Source organism: Mchenga conophoros, linkage group LG10, assembly GCF_057382185.1.
Source record: "Mchenga conophoros isolate Kocher_MC1m ecotype Shallow Benthic linkage group LG10, M_conophoros_male_GT1.1, whole genome shotgun sequence".
Classification (NCBI taxonomy): Eukaryota; Metazoa; Chordata; class Actinopteri; order Cichliformes; family Cichlidae; genus Mchenga; species Mchenga conophoros.
Genome location: NC_140535.1, coordinates 36,053,896 through 36,075,139, shown reverse-complemented (window position 1 = coordinate 36,075,139; position 21,244 = coordinate 36,053,896). Strand labels below are relative to the sequence as shown.

At 43.0% G+C, this 21,244-nt stretch overlaps 3 protein-coding genes across 4 annotated transcripts; all 3 read left to right on the top strand.

Annotated features, from left to right (window-relative positions):
- The first annotated feature begins 719 nt into the window (after positions 1-719).
- On the top strand, positions 720-5,645 carry LOC146566405 (hepatitis A virus cellular receptor 2 homolog). Of its 2 annotated transcripts, XM_085290086.1 has the most exons (8): positions 720-1,064; positions 1,305-1,400; positions 2,148-2,486; positions 2,591-2,653; positions 3,265-3,326; positions 4,022-4,094; positions 4,640-4,667; positions 5,168-5,645. In XM_085290086.1, exons 2-8 carry the CDS (start codon positions 1,367-1,369, stop codon positions 5,355-5,357), a joined length of 789 nt encoding a protein of 262 aa, XP_085146212.1. In that variant the 5' UTR covers positions 720-1,064; positions 1,305-1,366; the 3' UTR covers positions 5,358-5,645. The 2 variants fall into 2 exon arrangements, with proteins under 2 accessions (XP_085146212.1, XP_085146213.1); XM_085290087.1 differs by lacking the exon at positions 720-1,064 and having other exon boundaries at positions 1,267-1,400.
- A 2,714-nt stretch (positions 5,646-8,359) lies between these two features.
- Positions 8,360-11,295, top strand: LOC146566404 (cornifelin homolog B-like). Its single transcript, XM_085290096.1, has 4 exons — positions 8,360-8,474; positions 9,885-9,995; positions 10,724-10,878; positions 10,974-11,295. The coding sequence occupies exons 1-4, from the start codon at positions 8,366-8,368 to the stop codon at positions 11,076-11,078; spliced, it is 480 nt and encodes a 159-aa protein (XP_085146222.1). The 5' UTR covers positions 8,360-8,365; the 3' UTR covers positions 11,079-11,295.
- Positions 11,296-12,020: 725 nt separating this feature from the next.
- Positions 12,021-20,579, top strand: nhp2 (NHP2 ribonucleoprotein homolog (yeast)). Its single transcript, XM_085290097.1, has 4 exons — positions 12,021-12,326; positions 16,100-16,169; positions 16,265-16,370; positions 20,165-20,579. Exons 1-4 carry the CDS (start codon positions 12,164-12,166, stop codon positions 20,288-20,290), a joined length of 465 nt encoding a protein of 154 aa, XP_085146223.1. The 5' UTR covers positions 12,021-12,163; the 3' UTR covers positions 20,291-20,579.
- Positions 20,580-21,244: the final 665 nt, after the last annotated feature.

The following is a 21,244-nucleotide window of genomic DNA, read 5'->3' as shown; positions in this document are numbered from 1 at the left end:
TGTGATCCACAAAACAGCATAAGAGTAAAAGAAGAACTGACTGCGTTACAGCACCCGCTGCTTGTTGAGAGTAAAAGCGATACGCGCTCTCACGTCTTTTTTTAAAAAGACTCACTCACCCCCTCCCTCCTGGCTCACAGCTTCTTCTTCTTGGTTGGCGACCAATGTTAAGGCGCATTACCGCCCCCTGGCTCACAGCTCAGTGGACATTTAGATGAGAAAATATATATTTGACACATTTGAGGAAAATACTAATAAAAAAAATAAAAATAAATATTTCCTTTAGAATGTTTTAATGTTTTTGCTCTATAAAATAGTTGTTTTCTTTTACAATCACTCATCTTAGCAGTAGGATTTACATGAAAAGAGAAGCAAATTAAGTTTGAGTGAAAATGTACATTTTTGCACTCTCTGGTCGACTGACTCAGTGACTCAAAAAACCCGATTCACTTCGGTGAGTGACTCATTAAAACTCGATTCAGTAAAAAGAATCAAATTTATCATCACTAGCAGTTACTCGATAAGAGCCCAGACCAATCACATGAGCCAAGGTGTGAACACAGGTGTGGGTCACAATCAGCCAAGGTTTCGGGTGAGCTTGTTGTCAAACCTACCCAACCCTATCACGTCACTTCATTTCTTGCAGCGTGCAGCTGAGGCACAACGCATTGCTTGCATTGAAGAGTCCTGCATTTTGGGTCCTACTTCCCCAAACACCCACGGTCTGCCACCACAGACTGCGACAAATTTGGTTGGATAGAAATGTCTAGAAAAGGAGCTGATGGACACAAAGACATCAGCGGGAATTATTTTGGCTTTTGTCAGTCACATTTATATTAATCAGGCTACTCTCGATCAGCCTGTGTTACCGTTCGTTTCATTGGTGCTTTGGTTTGGGGAAGTTGTTTCTTTCCTGATCTTTTCCTGTCTTCTGTTCTCAGACCTGAGATAGGACTGCTCTCTGCTCTATGTCTACGAGACGTGCTGTGGAAGTAAACAAACCACAGTTTGGTCTGCAGCTATTCAGAGATCAGATCCCACAGAGGGTCCAGGCTGTCTGCACTGTATGTAGTCACGTCTGCAGCTTTTCGTGTCCAGATTTTTCTGCAGATCATCAGAATGAAAGTGATCGGCCATGTTTACAGAGCCCTTTTTAAAATGTACTTTCGTGACATTATTGTGTGCGTGTAAACAGAGAGCTGCTCTCTGATTGGTCCCTGCCTGCTGTGTGTGTGTGTGTGTGTGATGCTCCTGCCGCAGCAGCGTGTGGTGCTGGTTTTTACGCATCACTTCATTTCTTGCAGCGTGCAGCTGTGGTGGCTGTCAGCAGCTGTTGGAGCTGCTCTGAGGCGCATTCAGCTCCGTCATGAAGCTCAGGCTGCTGCTCGCTCTGCTCTCAGGTAACTGCTGTGTGTGTGTGTGTGTGTGTGTGTGTGTGTGTGTGTGTGTGTGTGTGTGTGTGTGTGTGTGTGTGTGTGTCTTTCCTCTGCTTCAGTTTTGTCTGTAAAACCTTAAATCCAGATGAGCAGATCTCTAAGAGTCTCTGACTGTGAGCAGCTTCCTGTCTCTGTCGTTGATAGCAGCATTAAAGCAGAGCCCATCATCAGGTCTGTGCTGCTCTCTGCTCTGTGTAGGTCAGTGAAGTAGGTCAGTGACGGGGGGCTGGCACCACAGAGGAGCGCTCGCTACGTGACTCTGTGTGCAGAGCGGTCGAGCTCAGTCTGAATGAAAATGCTTTTACAGAAACGAGCGCGAGTCTCGCCTGTTGATGTGTCTGTCAGGACAAACACGGCTGCAGAGCGTGTTAGGGTCAGAGGTCAGTCTGCTGTTGGAGTTTAGTTGTTCAGTCTCAGCTGCACAGCTGGGTTATAGACACAAGCGTGTGGTCATGTTGTGACTTGGACAGACCCGGGTCACCTGTACATGAACACACACATCAAACCTGGTTTCATCCCAGTCTGCAGCCTGAACTGGTCTGGGAGGGTTTGTAAGTGTTTGATGGGACGACTTCATGGAGCTGTGTGAGATGTCCCAGGCTGCACAGCTGAGTCTACTGGAACCAGTGAAACCAGTGAAGATGACGAGACGCTGACCTGAGCAGAGTTTGGATCTGATGTAACAACGTTTTCCTGTGTTTCTGTTTCCAGTCTGTGAATGTGACAGCAGGGTCAAAGGTCACACAGGTCAGGACGTCACTCTGCCCTGTAAATATGACAGGAAATATCACGGCGCCGTGGAAGTGTGCTGGCAGCGAGGAGAGATACCGTTCAACAAGTGCTCCAATCAGCTGATCTCCACAGATGGAGACAAAGTGTTAACCAGAGCTTCCAGCAGGTATGAGCTGCTGGGCCGACTGGAGGACGGAGACGTGTCTCTGACCATAAAGAGCCTGACAGAGGGAGACGCTGGACGATACGGCTGCAGGGTGCATATACCCGGGCCGTTCAACGATGAGAAGCATCAGATCGAGCTGACCGTTGTCCCAGGTGAGTCTGCAGCTGAGGATCAAACAGCAGAATCCACTCGTGCGTTTAAACTGTCTGCCTGAACTTTTATGTTCATGATGGTAACGAGTTCGTGTTTGTTTCAGCTCCACAAATTCACACATCAACAGCCTGGACGACAAAGACCACCGCGGCCTCTCAGACTGCAGGTGACCGATCCAAAGCTGTGTGTAGTTTATAACGCGCTGCACACTCGTCCTGCTCACAGCAAATCTGCACATGAAACCAGGTCTTTCAGCTTAAACCCATCATTTCCTCAGTGACACACAAACAAACAACAGCATTTCTGTGGAGTAAACTTTATTAGTCGTCACATATTTACAGCAGCAGCTCCTGATTTGTCAGATTGATGGTCCCAGTGATGCTGTGACATCAGGCTCCCAGTGTGTCTGCGATACAGCATCAGCAGGTTAAAGTGAAGCTCTAGAGCGTAGGTGTCAAACTCTGGCCCGCGAAGCCACACCAAATGACTATCAGAGCTGGCCTACTGCTATTATACAGCTAATATATGTATTGTTTAGTATTAAGCTTTGCTTGTTCCATATTCAGTTTTCCAGCAAAACGTGTCCATAAGAAAAGATTCATTCTTATATCTGGAGGAATAAATATATTTCAATAAATATTAACGTTAGCCCGCGACTTTGTTCCAGTTTTGAATTTTGGCCCACTGTGTGTTTGAGTTTGACACCCCTGCGCTAGAGCGTCGGGCTGCTGATGAAACTCCCTTTAAAGCGGTTGCTTTCACTTCCTCATCCTGCAGGTCACCTGACCTCCACAGAAAGCCTGCTGACTTCCTTCCACAGTGTGACGAGCGGCAGTGAGGTGAGAGATCCTGTGAGAAACACAATGAGTAACCTGTTCTATTGATGTCAGGCGTGTCTAATGTTGGAGACTGAAGCTGTTTGTAGAAGTCTCTCCTCTGAGTACCAGCAGCAGGATCCATGTGAGCGTCCCCAAAGGACGGAGTGATGTGCACAAACAGCTGTGGCTTCAGGGTGTCTGTGGTCCAACTACACATGCACTAATGAAAGGTCCTTAAATGAAACAGCAGCACTGAATCCTTTCGCATCCTGTCATCAGGGGCCGGAAAACGGAGGCAGAGGACGGCAGGCTAAGAGTTTGGTGCTCGTTGATTGTTTGATGCTTTTGATTGGTTGGGTTTGGACGTTCAGTGCTTTGAGTCTTTGGTTCTGGTTATAATTTTGTTATCGATGTTACCGTTAGTACTGCCCGTCACCCCCCGCGGTACGAGCCACCGACGGTCGATCTCCAGAGACTTCATTATGGACGTAGCCTGGTCTAATGGTTGCTTTTACTCCCATGTGATTATATTATTAGCGTGAACGTCCTGATTACCCGGTGTGTGTATAAATAGTCCCGCCCCTCAGTTCCTGCTCTGGATTTTGTTTCTTTGCCTTTTTGTTGTCTTGGATCAGCTCAGTCTGCTGCTCACGTGTTGCTAATCTGCACAGACGTGTGACGTGTTAAACCGCCGCTGTGTGTTTGTGTGTCTGCAGAAGCAGGAGGGCGGAGCTCTGACGGGCGTTGTCTTCTACGTGCTGCTGGGTTCGGTGTTGCTGCTCCTCATCGGTGAGTTCTTCAGCTCGCCACAGCTGCGTTACATGTTTGACCCACTGCTGTTTCTCATGTTACTGATCAAAGACGACTGTCAGAACCTCACCTCCACACTGAATGCTGCAAGTGACGCCCTCACGCAGTCACGACCTAACTTCAGATGATCAGAGATGGAAAACCTTTCAGTTCTGTTATTGTCTGAAGTTTCACATCCAGTGAGTGTGAAACTCTGAAGCCAAAACAAAGCTTTAGTTCTGCACTGAGCCTGATGTGTTTCCACCTTCGTTTGGTGCCAGGATGGGATCCAGATAAACATCCATCCTGTTCAGTTTCAGCACTCGTGACTCCATTTATGACGCCTTCTAACTTCCCATCAAAGTAACTGTAATGATCAGAAGCTCATATCTGCAGAGTAGCTCGCCCAGCTGAAGCTCGGTCACGGTGTGCGTGTCCCGGCAGCTCTGTGGTTTGTAGATGGCGGCTGCAACAGGGTTTCAAATGTTTACAGGGGCACGAGGTCGCCCACAGCTCACGTCTGTCTGTCCTCTGTGTCTCTGCAGCAGGAGGCCTGAAGCTGCTCTGCAGACGGTGAGTATGATCATGGACTTCTTCTTTGTGTCTCCTGAATAAATGACGCGGCTCAGCGCCTCGATCATCGACGGCACTGAAGGACGACATCTATGAGCTTTTCACGATTTCTCAGCCTTCAGTCTGTCGATACAGCTTCATCATAACGTCTTCACACGCGCTCAGACTGAAACCAGATGTGTCCAAAACCACAAACCACACAGCCAATTTCAAACGAGCGGAAACTGAGCAGCGAGCTTCAGACCCTTTAAGCATCCTCATGAAGCTGCAGCCCGCTCGTTATTTTAACGGTCACTCCGCTGATCATTTATCTGCAGTTTATTTTCCAATTTCAAGTCAACATAGTTTCTACAAATTTCCCTGAAAGTTCAGCAGCTTTAAAGAATCCTACAAATGAGTCTAGAACGTCTCCACAGGAAGTCTTTTATTCTGTACAGGAAGTAACTATGAAGACATTTAATAATAATTAAAGCTGCTGACTCTCGGCTCTCGTGTCTCAGCCCTCAGAAGTTTCAGCAGTTCGACACCTCGGCCCGCTTCAGCTCCACGTCGTCTGCTGTGCAGCTTCACAGCAAAAGCTCCGCCGGGGACGCCGTGTACCACATCAGCGGCAGCGAAGGCGTATACGAGAACTACTTCTGCAGATCTGAGGCTCCGCCCACTCAGCTGCCGGGGCTGAAGACGATATAACGAATAACAACAGGCTTTCTGGAGTTTGAGCCAGAGCTGTGCCTTCATTTCTGTCCAATCAGAGAGCTTCAGGTGGTAAATCTCCCTCAGGTGGGAGGGTCTGTAGGCAGCAGGTGGTTAACAGACTAACATGTAAATACAAATGAGCTCTTATTGTGAAAGATCTGGTATGATTTCAGGTTTTTCTCAGATTTAATAAAATATTTGAAAAAATTTTTGAACTTCTTTGATCAGAGTTTTTATAGCTATTAGTTTTTCATCCTTTAAACATTTTCTCTGTTTGTTGAACATTTAAACCTATTTTCTGCACATAAAATAAAATATTTTTTTGTGTTTATGCACAAAACAAATTTCCCCTTGTGGGACAATTAAAGGATTATTCTATTCTATTCTATTCTAAAAATCAAGTAAAACACAGCAGAAAATAAATAAAGTCAAAGACTCAGCGGTCCTGTTGCTCTATTTTCACCTGTAAAGCAGGAGTGGGGCAGGCGGAGGTTTACCCTGGTGCAGGTGTGCCGCGGTCAGTGGAAGAAGCCGCGAGTTTCTCTGTGAGTTTCCCATTACGTCGTAGCTACTCGGTGCTTGTTGGAAGTTTAGGGTTTTTTCGCTGTAAAAAGAAGTTTTCTTCCCACGCACAGCGGACACTAATGTTTTTGTCACTTTTTATGGAATCAAACTCAAAGTAAGGTCAGTACTTCCACGCTTTAAACGCTGCACGCTCATACTCTCTCGATATATGATCCATTATTGATCTGCACAAAGCTGTTGTCACGAACGTCGCACTCGCTTACGTCACTGTCGTGAGACATTCTCGCAAAAAATCACAGTTTTAGTAACGCAGTAACGCAGCGTTCCTACGGGAAAGTAACGGTAATCTAATTACCGTTTTTGCTAAGGTAATCTCTTATTTTACTCATTAATTGAAAAAGTAATCGGATTACAGTAATGCGTTACTTGTAACGCGTTACTGCCCATCTCTGCCCGTTAGTGACTTAATCACTATAATCATAGTAATAATTTGTGGCACATCTCGTATAAAGTACAACATTCTTGTTGTTTTTGACATGTTGGCTCTCCCTCGCTCCTCAAATATAAAAAACTTTATTATATTATTGTGTTTTATGCATTAAAATCTAAATATGTCTTACAATTATTCAGATCCTTCCACTGCATACTCCACATTTACTCAAACTACAGAGTGACTATAAAGAAAAGTAATCTATTACACATTACTTGTTCCTTTTCTTAAATGTAATGCAGTATGTTTGTTACTTTCACGTCTCTGTAAAATGACCTGAAACACACGGTCTCATAATATACTGTAAACCTGAGGCTAAGCACACCGTCATGAACTCCTCGTGAGGACACACCGGATGTCTCAGCACAGAGAGGCGGTCGCCACGGTGATTCTACTGTAGAGACATGAGCAGGTAGAAACAGCAGCCTGACTGTTACCTGGTGAAGTTCAGGCTCTGGCTGCTGTGCTGGAGTCTGCATACATCACTGAGTCTGTGGCTAGCTTACCGTTAGCTTAGCATTAGCATGGTGATGTGTCGCTCATAACAGCAGACTCCTCAGGGAGAGCCGAATGTTCAGCACTAGTGATGCGCGAATCATGAACGAATCGTTCAATACTCGATAATCATTTTACTGACTCGTGAATCATGATTCACAAGCCCAACTGACTCACTGACTCATCCCTGTTGCTGTTAGCAAACTAATTCCATTAGTAGAAATATGTCTTGCTTATAATTAAAATTGTGGAGAAAAACACAACATCCAGTATCTTAACAACAACGTTTCTGCTCTGAACTGGAAGAAAAAACCCTGAGTAGAAGCTCACATCAAGACAATAGCTCCTCGGTTCACAGTAGCATCGCTCTGCTAACATGCTAACAGCACATTTGAGCTACTCACCCCCTCCCTCCTGGCTCACAGCTTCTTCTTCTTCTTGGTTGGCAACCAATGTTAAGGTCCATTACCGCCCCCTGGCTCACAGCTCAGTGGACATTTAGATGAGAAAATATATATTTGACACATTTGAGGAAAAATAAATAAATGTTCCCTTTAGATTTTTTTTGCTATTTTTTGCTCTATAAAATAGTTGTTTTCTTTTACAATCACTCATCTTAGCAAATTAAGTTTGAGTGAAAATGTACATTTTTGCACTCTCTGGTCAACTGACTCAGTGACTCAAATGACTCAAAAATTCGATTCACTTTGGTGAGTGAGTCATTAAAACTCGATTCAGTAAAAAGAATCAAATTTATCATCGCTATTCAGCACCTGCTGCTCAGCCCTGATGAGAGTCCAGGCAGGCGGTACTTTGTACTGACGGGCACACCATGCAGCCAATCACATGCAAAGACACACTAGGATCATACTATTATGTCAAATATGGAAGGGGGGGGGACAGATCCAAAGACAGCGAGTGTACAGCTGCAGGCCTGGAGGACAAAAGATTTGAAACTTTTGTCCGGGTGTGTTCTCCATAGTAAAAACATTCAAACGAAGCTTTTAATAAAATGTTTTCCCAAAACATTCAGAATTGATAAATTACACTAAAATACAGTGTTGGACTGAAGAGCCATCGGACAGCACGAGTTGTGTTAGCAGTGCTGCTGCTTCTGTCCTGGAGCCGTCTCCACTTTACCGTCACGCTCTCATCCTTTTGTGCAATGACATAAAAGTCACGTTCACAGCTGTGTGGCTGCTCTGCTGTCCGTCCTGCAGTGATTAAATGCATTACTTTACTGCATTACTGAGAATGTAATGTGATTATAGTAACGTAGCAAGTGATGATAACACGTTACACTCAGCACTGACTGTAAATGAGGCAGTTTATGTTAAACTGCATTGCAAATGTCTCAATCTGACATACAGGTAAAAAAAAAAACTGGAACATATAAAGTGTTTTATTTTAATTTATATATTTTTATAAAGTTGAATGAAACCAGTTTAAATAAATAATCAAACTTGTTTTTAACACATTTTAAATGAACGAGATGAGACCTCGTATGCAGCTGAGTTCAGCAGGCTCCGCCCACCTGAACTCCATCAGGTTTATCCGAAACCTTCACCTCCCCAATCAGAGCGACCACATCAGTCACACAGGTAAGACGATCCCACTTTTATATCATCTCATTATTGTTCAGGTTTTAGTCGCAGCAGCTGGGATTGTGGGTTTGTGTGTCTGCTGCTCTTTGCTTCTTCGATGGTTTGAAACAGTTATTCTAACATTCCTGTCACGTTGTCTCACATGAATGTTGTTGTTATACCTTTAAAATGTTCCCTGAGCAGCTGGTAGAACTCCACACCAAACTCCATGCAAATATTGTCTTATTTTACCCGTGTCTGTGTATATCCACTGATCACAGTCTTGGGCTTGATGATGACTGTACAGCGTGTGACGAAATATTTGGTATTTTCATTCATCCTCACTGCGTCCACAGGATACAAACATGGGGGATTCTCTATAGAGCTCACCCTGGGTCAACACACCTGAATCACATGATTAGTTCATTACCAGGCCTCTGGAGAACCTCAGGACATGTTGAGGAGATAATTTAGTCATTTAAATCAGCTGTGCTGGATCACGGACACTCGAGTCCTGGTGTAGACGGTGATGAGAACTGTTTCACCTCGAGCTTCATATTTTTTCAAAAATCATCAGCAACATTTGGATTTGATAAGACTTTTTAATGTGGTTTGTGTGACTTGTGTACATAGTTTAATGTAACCTCATATTTCCTGTTTGTAAAATATCAAAGTAAAAGCTTGAACTCGTGACAGCTGCATGATCCTTTCAAGATCACAGGAAGTGGACCTGACTCTTTGGACCGTGGAGGTTTGTCTTCTCTCCTCTGTGGCTGCGTCGTGCTGTTAGTGCCGACGTTCTCGGATGTTTCTTGTTATTGTTTCTCCCGTTGCTCACACGGCTCTCTGCATTCCTGTGACAGTGCAGTTTGTAGATAAAGTCTCGGTGCTGGTTTCTGTGGGTCACATCTCTGTGGGCGAGTTTTGGTCCACTCTTCTTTACAGCTGCAGGTCATTGAGGCTCGCAGCATCCATGCACAGCTCTCTGATCTTTGGTTCTTGTGGTTAGTTCAGGTGCAGCTTTGCAAACCTAAGTCAAGCTGCCTGGCGGCTCTTCCAACCAGGCTATACTCTTCCAGCAGCTGTAAGCCCAGGTTCCCTCACTCACACCAGTCAGGAGCTGCGATCTGTCCGTGAGTCCCGGCTCTGTCCCGGGGCCTCCGTCAGTACGACATGCTTCAAACGCCCAGCAGGAGCCCAAACCTCCTCGACTGGCTCCTCTCGATGTGGCGCAGCGGTTCAGGTTGGAGCTCCTCACCCTAACTCTAGGAGAGGGTTCAATCTTTTTCTCATGTCCTGTCATGAACTTTGACCTTTGCCCTGCTAACTCAGGGAGGCAGTGACCCGTGTGAATAACTTGTTCTAACGCACACTTGTGATGATTATGGAATCTGTTAATAAATGATCACTAACGACTGGGTACCACAGGTGTGACGATGAGCCGGCCGGTGATGACGCAGCCTCAGCAGCTCTTCGTTTCCTCGGTGGAAGCTGACTGGGCTTCAGGGATCTGCGACTGCTGCGACGACAAGAAGCAATGTAGAGTAACAACCACGCTTCAATCAGAGCGGACTTCACTGATCCCACGCTGACACTCGGGACCAGACTAACAGCTGGACACGGGCATGCAGCCGACGCTTTAACAGCTCATAAGAATTATTATAAGAATCGAATTGAACATAAACAAACACTCGTTCTTTAATTTATCAGCTTCCACAGAGACAAACATCAGCTGTCATCTGTTTTCCTTTGATTTTAAATAAGTTTATCATTTTAAATAGATCAGAATATAAACAGCACTGAGGTCACATGTTCGTTCATTCACACTGAATCAGTTTGAATCTAAAAATGTCCCAAAGTTCAGAATCAGACACAAAGCTTCTTTGGTTCTTTGATGAGTTCATATTCAGAGCAGCTGCTGAGGCTCTGCACCAAACTCCATTCAAAAAGCGTCAAATTATCATCAGTGTGTGAATCCATCCAAAGGCTAACAACATCAGCTGAGGTTTGGTTTTACTCGCATCTTTAAAAAAACAAAAACATCGTCTGAACCTAAGCAGCATCTACAGTGTAAACAATACGTTTATTTGTTCAACAAAAGGAAACAATTCATATTTTATGATTGAACTTTTTTTTAAATCAAATATAAAGATGCTGTTTTTATTTTTATTTAGAGTTTGCAGTTTGTTGCTCTTGTTTTTTTCAGTTTTTTGTGTTACTTTGTTTCATGTCGTTATTCAGTTTGTTTGTCGTCGTCTGTCGTTCAGGCTGCTTCGCCTTCTGGTGCTGCCCCTGCTTCGTCTGTCGAACCACCCAACAGTTCGGTCAGTGTCTCTGTCTCCCCCTGCTGGACGTGTTCGGCTGCGTCCGTCCCATCACGATGTCCATCAGGGTGTCGCTGCGTCAGCGCTACGGCATCAAAGTAGGACCACGAGGTGGCGCTGAGACGCTCGTTTGGTTGTAGTTAGCAGCCGCTAAGCTAACATTAGTCAGTGTGGCTCACTCTGCCTGTTTCAGGGGAACCTCTGCACCGACTGTTTGTGCTCCACCTTCTGTCTGCCCTGCGTTTGGTGTCAAATGGCCACCGAGATGAAGAAGCAGAAGCTCCCCACCATGCAGTGACATCATCCGCCAGTGATGATGTCATCAGCGTGAAGTCATTGCTCCAGACCGGCCGTCGTGGCCCAGCTCCGCACCAGGACAAATCAATAATCATCAGTGTTTACTGTGTTTATCAGTTATTTGTTTTTAACAAACCAGTTTTTGTTATGTTGCTCATCTGTTTACTCGATTTAGATGTTTGTTAGCTTAAATTCATTAAAATTAAATTCATGCTTGTGACTGAGCTTAAAGATGAATCGAGACTGTGGAGAGAAGCTCAGATCTGATATTTAATCATTGCACAAATATTCAGTCTGTGTGAGCTTTGAAGGTGATTTCAGGATTCCCAATTCACATGAAATCATTTAAATGTTTTTACACAATTCAGGTTTGGCTTCTAGCCAAATTCAATACTGACAAAATAAAAACCTTTAAAAATGGAAATTGTATTTAAACTTTTTTTTTATTTCTTCCCGATCAAATGTAATGAAATAAACACTATGAGTAATGTGTATGTGGAATCAAAGGTCTTATACTGTTCATTACTTTTCATTTAGCAGTTTTTCATTTTACTGTCGTGTCACTTTGCAATAAAACTTGATCATTACGTTTATAAGAAAAATATTAATAACATACTCTCTTCAGATTATTCTGATGAGCAGTAATTAATTTGTTTGTTAGCTTCTTGTAATGAAAGAAAATTCGAGTGTCCACACAGTGAAGCTGGTTTTTAGATTTTAGGGGGAAATTATTTCCTTCTTACTGAATCCAAAACTCTTCACTTAAACTTTCACTTTTTTAATGTTATTATTTATCTCTTTATAGACATAGATATAGATATATATTTACGAGGAAATTTTCTGACGTGTCAGTAAAATTCTGACTAAACCTAAAAAAGGAAGTTTGGTATTTTATTTTGAAGGGTGGTGCTGCCGCTGCCCTCCGGGCCGCTGGTGGCGCTGTGGTTCAGCATTTTCATAAACGGCAGAGAAAGAGTCTTGAAACACGTGTGGGGTCTTTTCTGTGTGCGTGTTGTGATCAGCAGGCAGGAGTCCGAGCAGAAAACAATTAAACGGGTATCGATCACCAGTGATTATCGATCAGAAATGACGAAGGTGAAGAAGGAGAAAGTTTCGGAGGAGGGTGAAGAAGCCGGTACCGGGGGCACCGACAGGTCGTACCAGGAGCTGATCGCTCACCTGAACCCGATCGCTCAGCCGCTGGCTTCCAAAAAACTCAGCAAGAAGCTCTACAAATGCGTGAAAAAAGGTGAGAAGAAGAAGAATAACGGCCGGGAAATGTTGGAGATTGCTGTTCTCGTGGAGGTGGCGCCGAACTCTGTTTAAAAATTCACGAATTTAACGGTTTCTTTCTGCTCTGCAGTTGTTAGAGTCGATGTAGGACTTTAAATAAGAAAGTGTTCGAGTCGTCTAAAGCTTCTGGTTAATTCGGCCGTAAACACGTCGTTTATAGATGCACAGTTTCTAATCTATTGGTAATTTTCTGTGAGAAATCAGCGGCTGTTTGTACAGCGTCATCCTCAGTGAAAGGTTCAGTCAGAACCGCTTCCGGTTACACTGGGCGTTTTAAAAGGCAGCTGCATGTGCTTTTATTTTGAAGTGTTTTTAGTATGTGAGAAAATCTCCTTCACAGTTTGGTTTGTGAGGGAACGTTTGTTGTCGGGAACAGTGTTGGTCAAGTTACTTGAAAAAAGTAATTAGTTACTGATTACTGATTACTTCTCAAAAAAAGTAATCCCGTTACTTTACTGATTACTTGTTTTCAAAAGTAATTAATTACTTAGTTACTTAGTTACTTTTAAAAAACATGATACACTACCTGAATGCTTGATAAAGCAATAGACCTTTTGGGCCAATGCTATTTTTTCTGCATAATCCATCATATAAAAGTGAATCAAATGGAAAAGTGTCTTTTTAAAAAATTGTTTATTACTTTTAATCTTAACTTTATAAACAGTGCATCAAACAAAAATTAAATTAAATTCAACAGTCTTTGACTTTAATAAATTTGTTTAACATTTGAACATATTTCTGCACATTACACCATATTTTAAGAAAATAAAGGCTTAAACTGTATTTCTGCATACTCCAGCATATAACATAAATTATTTTTGTGTATACACACATCTTTTCATATAAATAAAGCAAAAAATAAATTAATAAAATTAATAAAATTAACAAAAACATCTTTTAACAGTTGGTAAAGTGCAGAGAGGCATAATATTGAGATTACAAAAACAGAAAATGCTATTGCATGCTACATTCAGGCTGTTAATCCAGTCTCAGTTTGTGGCAACCCTGAAAAAGACCTATGTTTTATTGTTTTCTTTTGGACTGAAACTGTGGTTATATCGCATCAGCAGAAGCTTCTCAAACCTTCTATCAGACATTCTGTTCCTTTTTGGGGAAAGCACCAATCCACCTAAACTGAACAGCCGTTCCACTGGTGCACTGGATGGAGTTGGACTGTTGTATTTCATGTACATCTTTTTGAGATTTGGGAACTGATTCAGAATCTCAAGCTCATAGCCTGACCTTAAAAAGTCAGTTATTTCTTTTTCTGCTGAGAAGCTTTCTGTGGGCTGATTCTGAAATTCAAAAAAGTCCATTTCGGCTGGGCTGGCTGGGATTTGGGACACATTAGTGTTCTCAGTTGCAGGAGCAGCTTTACGACACTCTGTTATCAGGAGCTCCTTCACATACTCTCTCCTACGCTCATCTCTCAGCCAACGAAGTTTAAACTTGGGACAAGTGGCCGCTGCGAGAAGTCCTTCTTGGCTGTCCAGAACAGCATCAAAACGAGTCTTGATGGCCTGTAACATACAATATGATGCATCTAAGAATAAAATTATTTTACTATACAATTACCTATTGTCAATATTTTGTGGGCTTTACAGCTCTAAACCATCTGTATTTTCTATTATCAATACTGTATGAGATTTAATTTTGGCTGAGGCTTTTGTTGATATTATGATTAATATTCATGATTAATGATGATCAATGTCCCTGATATTTAACAAGGGGTGAATACTTGGTCTTTTATTCTATCATTTTAATAATTGTACCCGCTGCTTAAAACAAAGTATAACATCCACCCACTGTGAATGGTATAATAAATTTAACAAATCCACCCAAAGCAATTAATAATAATCTTACCTTTACAATGACATCTGGAAGGCTGGCTGTCATTCTAGAGAGGTCATCTTTCAGGGCAAGGGTCTTTGACATCAGGCTTGTGAGTGTTGGCAGTAAAGCCCCGTAGGTGCACTCATCCCCTTGTAAGATGTCCAGAGCCACTGTCAGGGGCTTCATCACAGTACAGTACTCTTTCAAGAACTGGTACTCCCTTTCATTAAGGCACTTGATTCCCAGTTTTACACACAGGGGATTAAGTTCATTCAAGGGAATTGTGATGATTCTAGAAATGGCCTCATACAGGGAATTCCACCTTGTGGATGTCGGTACCATTAGTTTCCTCCGACTGACTTCCTCCACCTGTTCAGAGGCTAATGTTGATCGACTTGCTTTAGTCCAAAGAGCAGAACATTTTGCAATGCTACTCCTATATACAGCCTTGGTGTCTGCACAGGAATTTAGATGTTTGTCAACATCGCTTGTTGAAATCAAGTTAATTGTGTGCGATGCACATCTGTAGTGTGGAGGGAGGCTGAACTGTGCATCACCAGATGCAGCTGAAAGAGCTTCTATGACATCAGTAAAGGTCGGTTCCTCGTCATCACCTTCTTCATTTTCAGATTCAGACTCCAAATGACAGGGCTGACATACTCTGAATGCTTTGGCAAAATTGGATGCATTATCCGTTACAGTGGCAACAACTTTGCCTTGTAGTCCATATGATGAATGGATTTCTTTGAGCTCTGCTCCAATTACATCATAGGTATGGCTGCCTCTAATTCTCTTGCATGCTAGAGCGGCCTTGTTGTGTTGTAATGTGGAATTAATCCAGTGAACTGTTACACCCATAAAACTTTTATTATTTACCGTCCAGATGTCAGCAGTGGTGGAAACAAACTCTGCCTCTTCGAGTGTAGCCTTCAAGTTAGAGTTCATTTTGTCATATTCTCTCTCAAGGTGTCCTACAAATGACTTTCTCTGGGGCAGCTTGACACCACTTTTAGTTGGTATTTTTTCTACGATGCGTCGGAATGATTCAGAGTCAACAGTGGAAATCGGCAACATGTCCTCGACGATATAGGCAGCGACAAGCTTCTTCAGTTCAGCGGCACTAAGTCCTGTCGCTCTTACGTCTAGTTTAACCTGTTTAGCAGGAGTGAGTCCATCTGAGGTTTGCCCGGTGGAAGTAGATGTGGTAGCCACAGCGGTCACGTCAGTGAGGGGATCCTGGGGGTTTTCTGTCAATTTAACATTCTTGTGGCAGCGTGCTAGGTGCTTGCTCAGGTTGGAAGTGGAATTTTTCGACGTAGAAAGAAGTTTTCTTCCGATGCAGAGTGTACAACGTACGCTTATGTTTTTGTCGCTTTTTAAAGAGTCAAATTCAAAATAATGTCGGTATTTCCAAGTAGTAAATGCTGCACGATCGTACTCTATCCCTCGCTCCATGTTTTCTATTGTTGACACACGAGCTACCATAGCCGTCGCACTCGCTTGCGTCATTGTCATGAGACATTCTCGCAAAAAGTTCACGGTTTTAGTAACGCAGTAACGCAGCGTTCCTACGGGAAAGTAAAGGTAATCTAATTACCGTTTTTGCAATAGTAATCCCTTACATTACTCGTTACTTGAAAAAAGTAATCCGATTACAGTAACGCGTTACAAGTAACGCGTTACTGCCCATCTCTGGTCGGGAATCATGTGAACGATGTGTTCACACTGCAGATGTTAGAGCTTTAAACATCCAGATGTGCTCCTCCTCACTTTAAATGCAGTTTGCAGCTGGACTGGGCTTGAAGGAGGCGCAGATCCTTCATGTTGCACTTGAGCTTAAAACTGCAGGTTTTTGACTGGAGTCTGGTTCAATGTGTCTCTGTTTCTATCGTCCAGCTGCCAAAGTGAAGAACATCCGACGAGGAGTCAAAGAAGTTCAGAAGTTCATCAACAAAGGAGAGAAAGGGTGAGCCGCTGCTGCACCTTCCAGCGCGTCCTCAGGTGTGTCCAGGTGTTCGTGACGATCACAGGTGTGTTTATGTGTTTCTGATGTGTCTGCAGCATCGTGGTGATGGCGGGCGACACGCTGCCCATCGACGTCTACTCCCACCTGCCCGTCATGTGTGAGGACAGAAGCCTGCCGTACGCCTACATCCCGTCTAAAGTGGTGAGTGACAGTGGACAGGTGTGCTGAAGGTCTGTCACCTGATGGGGGCGGGCTCTGAACGCGTCGCTCTGTCAAGGTTGGATGGAGGCGTCATGGGCGTGGCTGAAACTCAGTCTGTGCTTGCAGAGCGCCGCTCACACAGCATGTGTGTGCACTGCTCGCTGCACTTTCCTCAGCGCAGCAGGAAAACGTTACAGTCGACACGAGTGTGTCTCAGAGCGCTGTGTGAATGTGACGTCTCAGACGGTCCGTACGAGTGTGCAGGCGTCCGTGTCTCTGCCTGCTGTTTCTGACCATGTGGAGTTCAGCTCTTACTCTGTCTTTGGACAGCGTGCACCGTCTGTGGCTGTGGCGCTCATTTGACCTCACGTCTTGTAGAAAACAGTTGGTGAGGATGTCGGAGAAGCTGATTGGTTCTTGTACAACACTTTGTACGACTCACAAAACAAACTTTTCAGCTGAAGCTCCAAAAGTCGATTCTGTTCATCTGGACGTTTTCAGTGGGAGAAACGTTTCGTCATCATCAGGTGACTCCTTCAGGGTTCGTTCGCTTGAAATCCTTGAAAATGCTTGAATTTTAATGTTGTCTTTTCAAGGTTTGAAAAGTGCTTGAATTTCAGATGTGGTGCTTAAAAGTGCTTGAAAGTGTAGCTGTGTTTCATTCACCACAAATAACTGATTGAATCGTTTTCTTATCAGATAGAAATAAAATGAGTCGCGAATTTTCCCCGCCTGGCTGCCTTGCATCTGTTTCACCGTGTGGCCCCGCCCCTCCCTCGGACAGTCGGGGATGAGTGCGCTAACATACCTGTAGGTCGCTGTTTTAATGAGTGTTTGATGGAAAACAACAATGGTGGAGTTTGTGCTCTCCAGTCATGATAGGTGAGTGCTAGTAAATATTTTCCAGTACGTGTACGTTACACACGCTGTTTTTAAATTGTGATTATTATTTTGCTATCAAACTCGCTGGAGACATGATTGAGATGCACTGAGTGTGATGCAGTATGGCAGCGCTGTTATGGGATATGCTGTGAGCTTAGCTAACATTACTGAGCAGTGATATGAGTTCATTTACTCCAGTGAAAGCTTTAAACATTAGCCTGATACATAACTAGCTAACGTAGGCTTTCTGGTTAACCCTCTGGGACCAGAGTCTCCATTTCAACTTGGGTCGAATGTGCAGATTTCAAACTATGTATCAGTGTTTAAACTGTGTTGATAGGCAACGTAAAACCGATGTTTGTTTGTTTGTTACAACAGTGGCGTTTCCTCCGGGAAGAAACGGTAAAAACAGCGTTTTCTAAGGAGAGCGCCAGCAAGCACGCTTTGCTTGTGAGTGGAAAAAGAAAAAGAAAAAACACTCCATCCCTATTGGTGGAAAAATGTTAACGTGTGGACCAATCAAAAAATGATACGGCAACATGTGGCATCTGGTTGTTTGGGAAGAGGAGGAGGTTTTAGGAGTGAGCGAGAGAGAGAGAGAGAGAGGGAGGTTTGTGACGTTTGCCATGTTTGGAGTCTCAAGTTAGTGTGTTGCATTTTGTAGTTAGTGTGTAGTCGTTGTTTTGTGTGTCAGTTCTAGTAGTGAACGTCACAGTTGCTGCAAAAAAGCCACCAACAGCAGACTGCAGTGTAAAGATGTTTGTGGGTTTTGCAGTCAGTAAGATCTCTTTCTACTCGTATTTTAAATTTTGTCTGAATTTAGATCAATTGTGCTGAAACAGTTTGTCAAAATGAGAAAATAACAGATTGGCAAGATAAACAGTTTTTAAAGGTGAAAGATGGAGAACAAATCAACCCTGGACCCAGAGGGTCAGAGGCTAAAAGTACTCTTTATATTTGTGTGTGTAGCTGCAGCTTCTTTGAGTATTAACTTGGTGCTTTTGGGTGAAGTGATGGTGATATGACTGATCCAAAGAATAGCCTCTTGTTTCTGTGCGACCACAGTTTCATTCAAACTGTGTTTATCGTCAGCACCGACACATTAAACCACTTCAACATTATAAATGTCTTCAAGCTCACACTGAGGCCTGTGGGGCACAATCAGCCGCTCACACAGTTCACACAGTTATGTGAGTTTGTACATGAATATTTCATACTGTAAGGCTGCCTGTTTATTTAAGGCAGATGAACAAAGTACACTGGACTTGTACATAATAATATGACAGATGATAAATTAAATAATTTAAGTGGATGCTTGTGCATCCTTAAAGTCTTATATGTTGAATTGAAGTATGTGATGTGTTCAGAGCCTCCCAGTCTGTGCTGTTCTCCAGTCTGACTGTGCATGATGTTATCAGCACAAACACTTCAAAGGTGACGTTTAGGCCTTCAGCAATGATACAGACAGCGACGTAGTTAGCAAAAGGTTTTATTGGGAATTAACTTAAAAAACAAACAAACATCTGTCTCCTACAGGAAAGAAGCATCAATATCTGATGAGAAGACTTACTTATTTATTTTTGGGGGGGTCAACAGGAGAAGAATATCTAACGAGTTGATTTGACTTAATTTTAAGTGAAAGGTGCATTTTGAGTTTATACACGATGTGTAGAAGGCCGTTTCCTTTTGCAGTGGTTTGTTTTTCTGTTTCTTAACAAAAGGTGAACAAAGATGTTTAAGTTCACCTGGGATGATTTGTTTTCATTTTCACATGGTCTTACTGAGGTGACGCGAATCGAAACATGCATTCTTTTTTTTGGGGGGGGGGTGCTGGAAAAGCTTGAAAAGGGACCTTGAAAGTGCTTGAAAAGTGCTTGAATTTGACCCTGAAAAAGGTGTATGAACCCTGCGTCTTCAGTCTCAGCTGACTGCAGATTTCAATCTTATAAACAGGACGTTTGCATAATGACTGAAACCAGCCCACTGAAGGAACAACGGGCTGGGGGGTCAGCTCCTTAATCTTAATTATGCAGATTCTCATGACCGCTAATCAGTGGCCATGAGCACCATTGAAAACATCCAGATGAACAGAATCAACTTTTGCAGATTTACTTCCCTGGATGATCGAGTGTGCATCGAGACGTTTTCAGTAGAAAAGCTTTCTTGCATGCAGATCAAACCACCAACCTTCTGATTAGTCGATGACCGGCTGAGCTTCAGCCAATCAATCAAATCAAACGTCTGATCATGTGACACGTGAGCACGCGTCAGCTTCAGACTCTTATTTTCAAATCTTTTGTGATTTCCTGACTTTTAGTGTTGGGATAATTTCTCTTATTTTGAAAAGTCTGTGTGCTTCCAATTCAGTTTTATTTATACAGCAACAAATCACAACAACAGGTGTTTCAGGGAGTTTTTGGACATCCTGATAATAATGAATTACAGTCGTCCAGCCTGGAAGTAATAAATGCATGAACTAGTTTTTCAGCGTCACTCTGAGACAGGATATTTCTAACTTTAGAGATGTTGCACAAATGGAAGAAAGCAGTCTTACATATTTGTTTAATATGTGCGTTGAAGGACATGTCCTGGTCAAAAATGACTCCAAGGTTCCTCACAGTGTTACTGGAGGCCAAGGTAATGCCATCCAGAGTAAGAATCTGCTTAGATACCATATTTCTAAGATTGTCAGGGCCGAGTACAATAACCTCAGTTTGATCTGAATGAAGAAGCAGAAAGTTAGCGGCCATCCAGGTCTTTATGTCTTTAAGACATTCCTGCAGTTTAACTCATTGGTGTGTGTTATCTGGCTTCATGGACAGATAGAGCTGGGTGTCATCTGCATAGCAGTGAAAGTTCTGGCTTTAAAGTGTTTTTCATTTCCTGACTCTTATTGTGAAACTCTGTTCCAGGATCTGGGTTCCTCTGCGGGCTCGAAGAGGCCGACCTGCGTCATCCTCATCAAACCTCATGAAGAGTACCAGGAAGCGTATGACGAGTGCTTGCAGGAAGTTTCCAGCCTGCCCAAACCCCTCTGAAGCCCACCCGGCCTCCCCTTCATAAGCCCCACCCCCTTCATAAGCCCCACCCCCAAAGGAACAGTTCTTCCTCCAGCTGCGCTAACAGTTTCCATCCACTGCCAGTGTTTGTGCTAAGCTAGGCTAATCCAGCAGGAGAATTTTAAATCCAGACTTCAGATAAAGAACGATGTTGATGTTTGAGTGAAAAATGTTTCTGTATGATCGATGTATTGATCTGTGATCAGGACTGTGAAGGCAGATGTTTCACAGATGTTTTTGTTTTTTCTTATTAAAGTCGTTAACGCTGTGACGCGTCTGAACTCGTTCCTGCAGCCGTACAAACATCTTGATGGTCGCGTCGTCTCCTCCCCTTCATAAAGGAGGCTTCAGTGTCTCCTCAGGTAAAGGAGGCAATGAAGGATGCACTGACCTGACAACAGCTGTTTGAAACGTTACCTGTGAAACACGAACGGGAGCTTTAACGAAACAGGTCGTTATTATATTTACATACGTGCTGAACAAAAGGATCGAAAAATTATTTATTACAACATTTTTATTTTTTACATAAAATCTGGACTGAAAATTATATTGTTCAACATATTTTCTCTAATTGTTAAATTATTACAACATGTTTGATTATATATGTAAACAATATCAAATGTAAAGGTTATAAAAGCTTCGTAATAGTTAAAATTTCTAATTTTATGACATTTTTTAAGGTATTATTTACCTGCTAAAGTGTAACAACAAGAATACTGATGATGATGATGATGATCTGTGCTGATCAAAAATCAGTTTTTGTTATAATAATAATAACACATGTTATTCACAGGCGCCTTTAAGACCTCAAGGTCATTTTACAATAGCAGCAATAAAATATAATAAACATGGCAAAATAAAATTTAGCCATAAGGTCAAAACAACAACAACTATGGTAAAGATGGACCGAGACAGATCAGCTGTACGCTGCTC

Bases quoted from the DNA above. Each gene is read 5' to 3' on its own strand.
- LOC146566405 (XM_085290086.1), top strand. From the start codon at position 1,367: ATGAAGCTCAGGCTGCTGCTCGCTCTGCTCTCAG. The intron at 1,401-2,147 runs GTAACTGCTGTG...TTCTGTTTCCAG, and splicing joins GCTGCTCGCTCTGCTCTCAG to TCTGTGAATGTGACAGCAGG. The intron at 3,327-4,021 runs GTGAGAGATCCT...GTGTGTCTGCAG, and splicing joins GTGTGACGAGCGGCAGTGAG to AAGCAGGAGGGCGGAGCTCT.
- LOC146566404 (XM_085290096.1), top strand. From the start codon at position 8,366: ATGAGACCTCGTATGCAGCTGAGTTCAGCAGGCTCCGCCCACCTGAAC. The intron at 8,475-9,884 runs GTAAGACGATCC...TGGGTACCACAG, and splicing joins CGACCACATCAGTCACACAG to GTGTGACGATGAGCCGGCCG. The intron at 9,996-10,723 runs GTAGAGTAACAA...TCTGTCGTTCAG, and splicing joins CTGCGACGACAAGAAGCAAT to GCTGCTTCGCCTTCTGGTGC.
- nhp2 (XM_085290097.1), top strand. From the start codon at position 12,164: ATGACGAAGGTGAAGAAGGAGAAAGTTTCGGAGGAGGGTGAAGAAGCC. The intron at 12,327-16,099 runs GTGAGAAGAAGA...TCTATCGTCCAG, and splicing joins CTACAAATGCGTGAAAAAAG to CTGCCAAAGTGAAGAACATC. The intron at 16,371-20,164 runs GTGAGTGACAGT...ACTCTGTTCCAG, and splicing joins CCTACATCCCGTCTAAAGTG to GATCTGGGTTCCTCTGCGGG.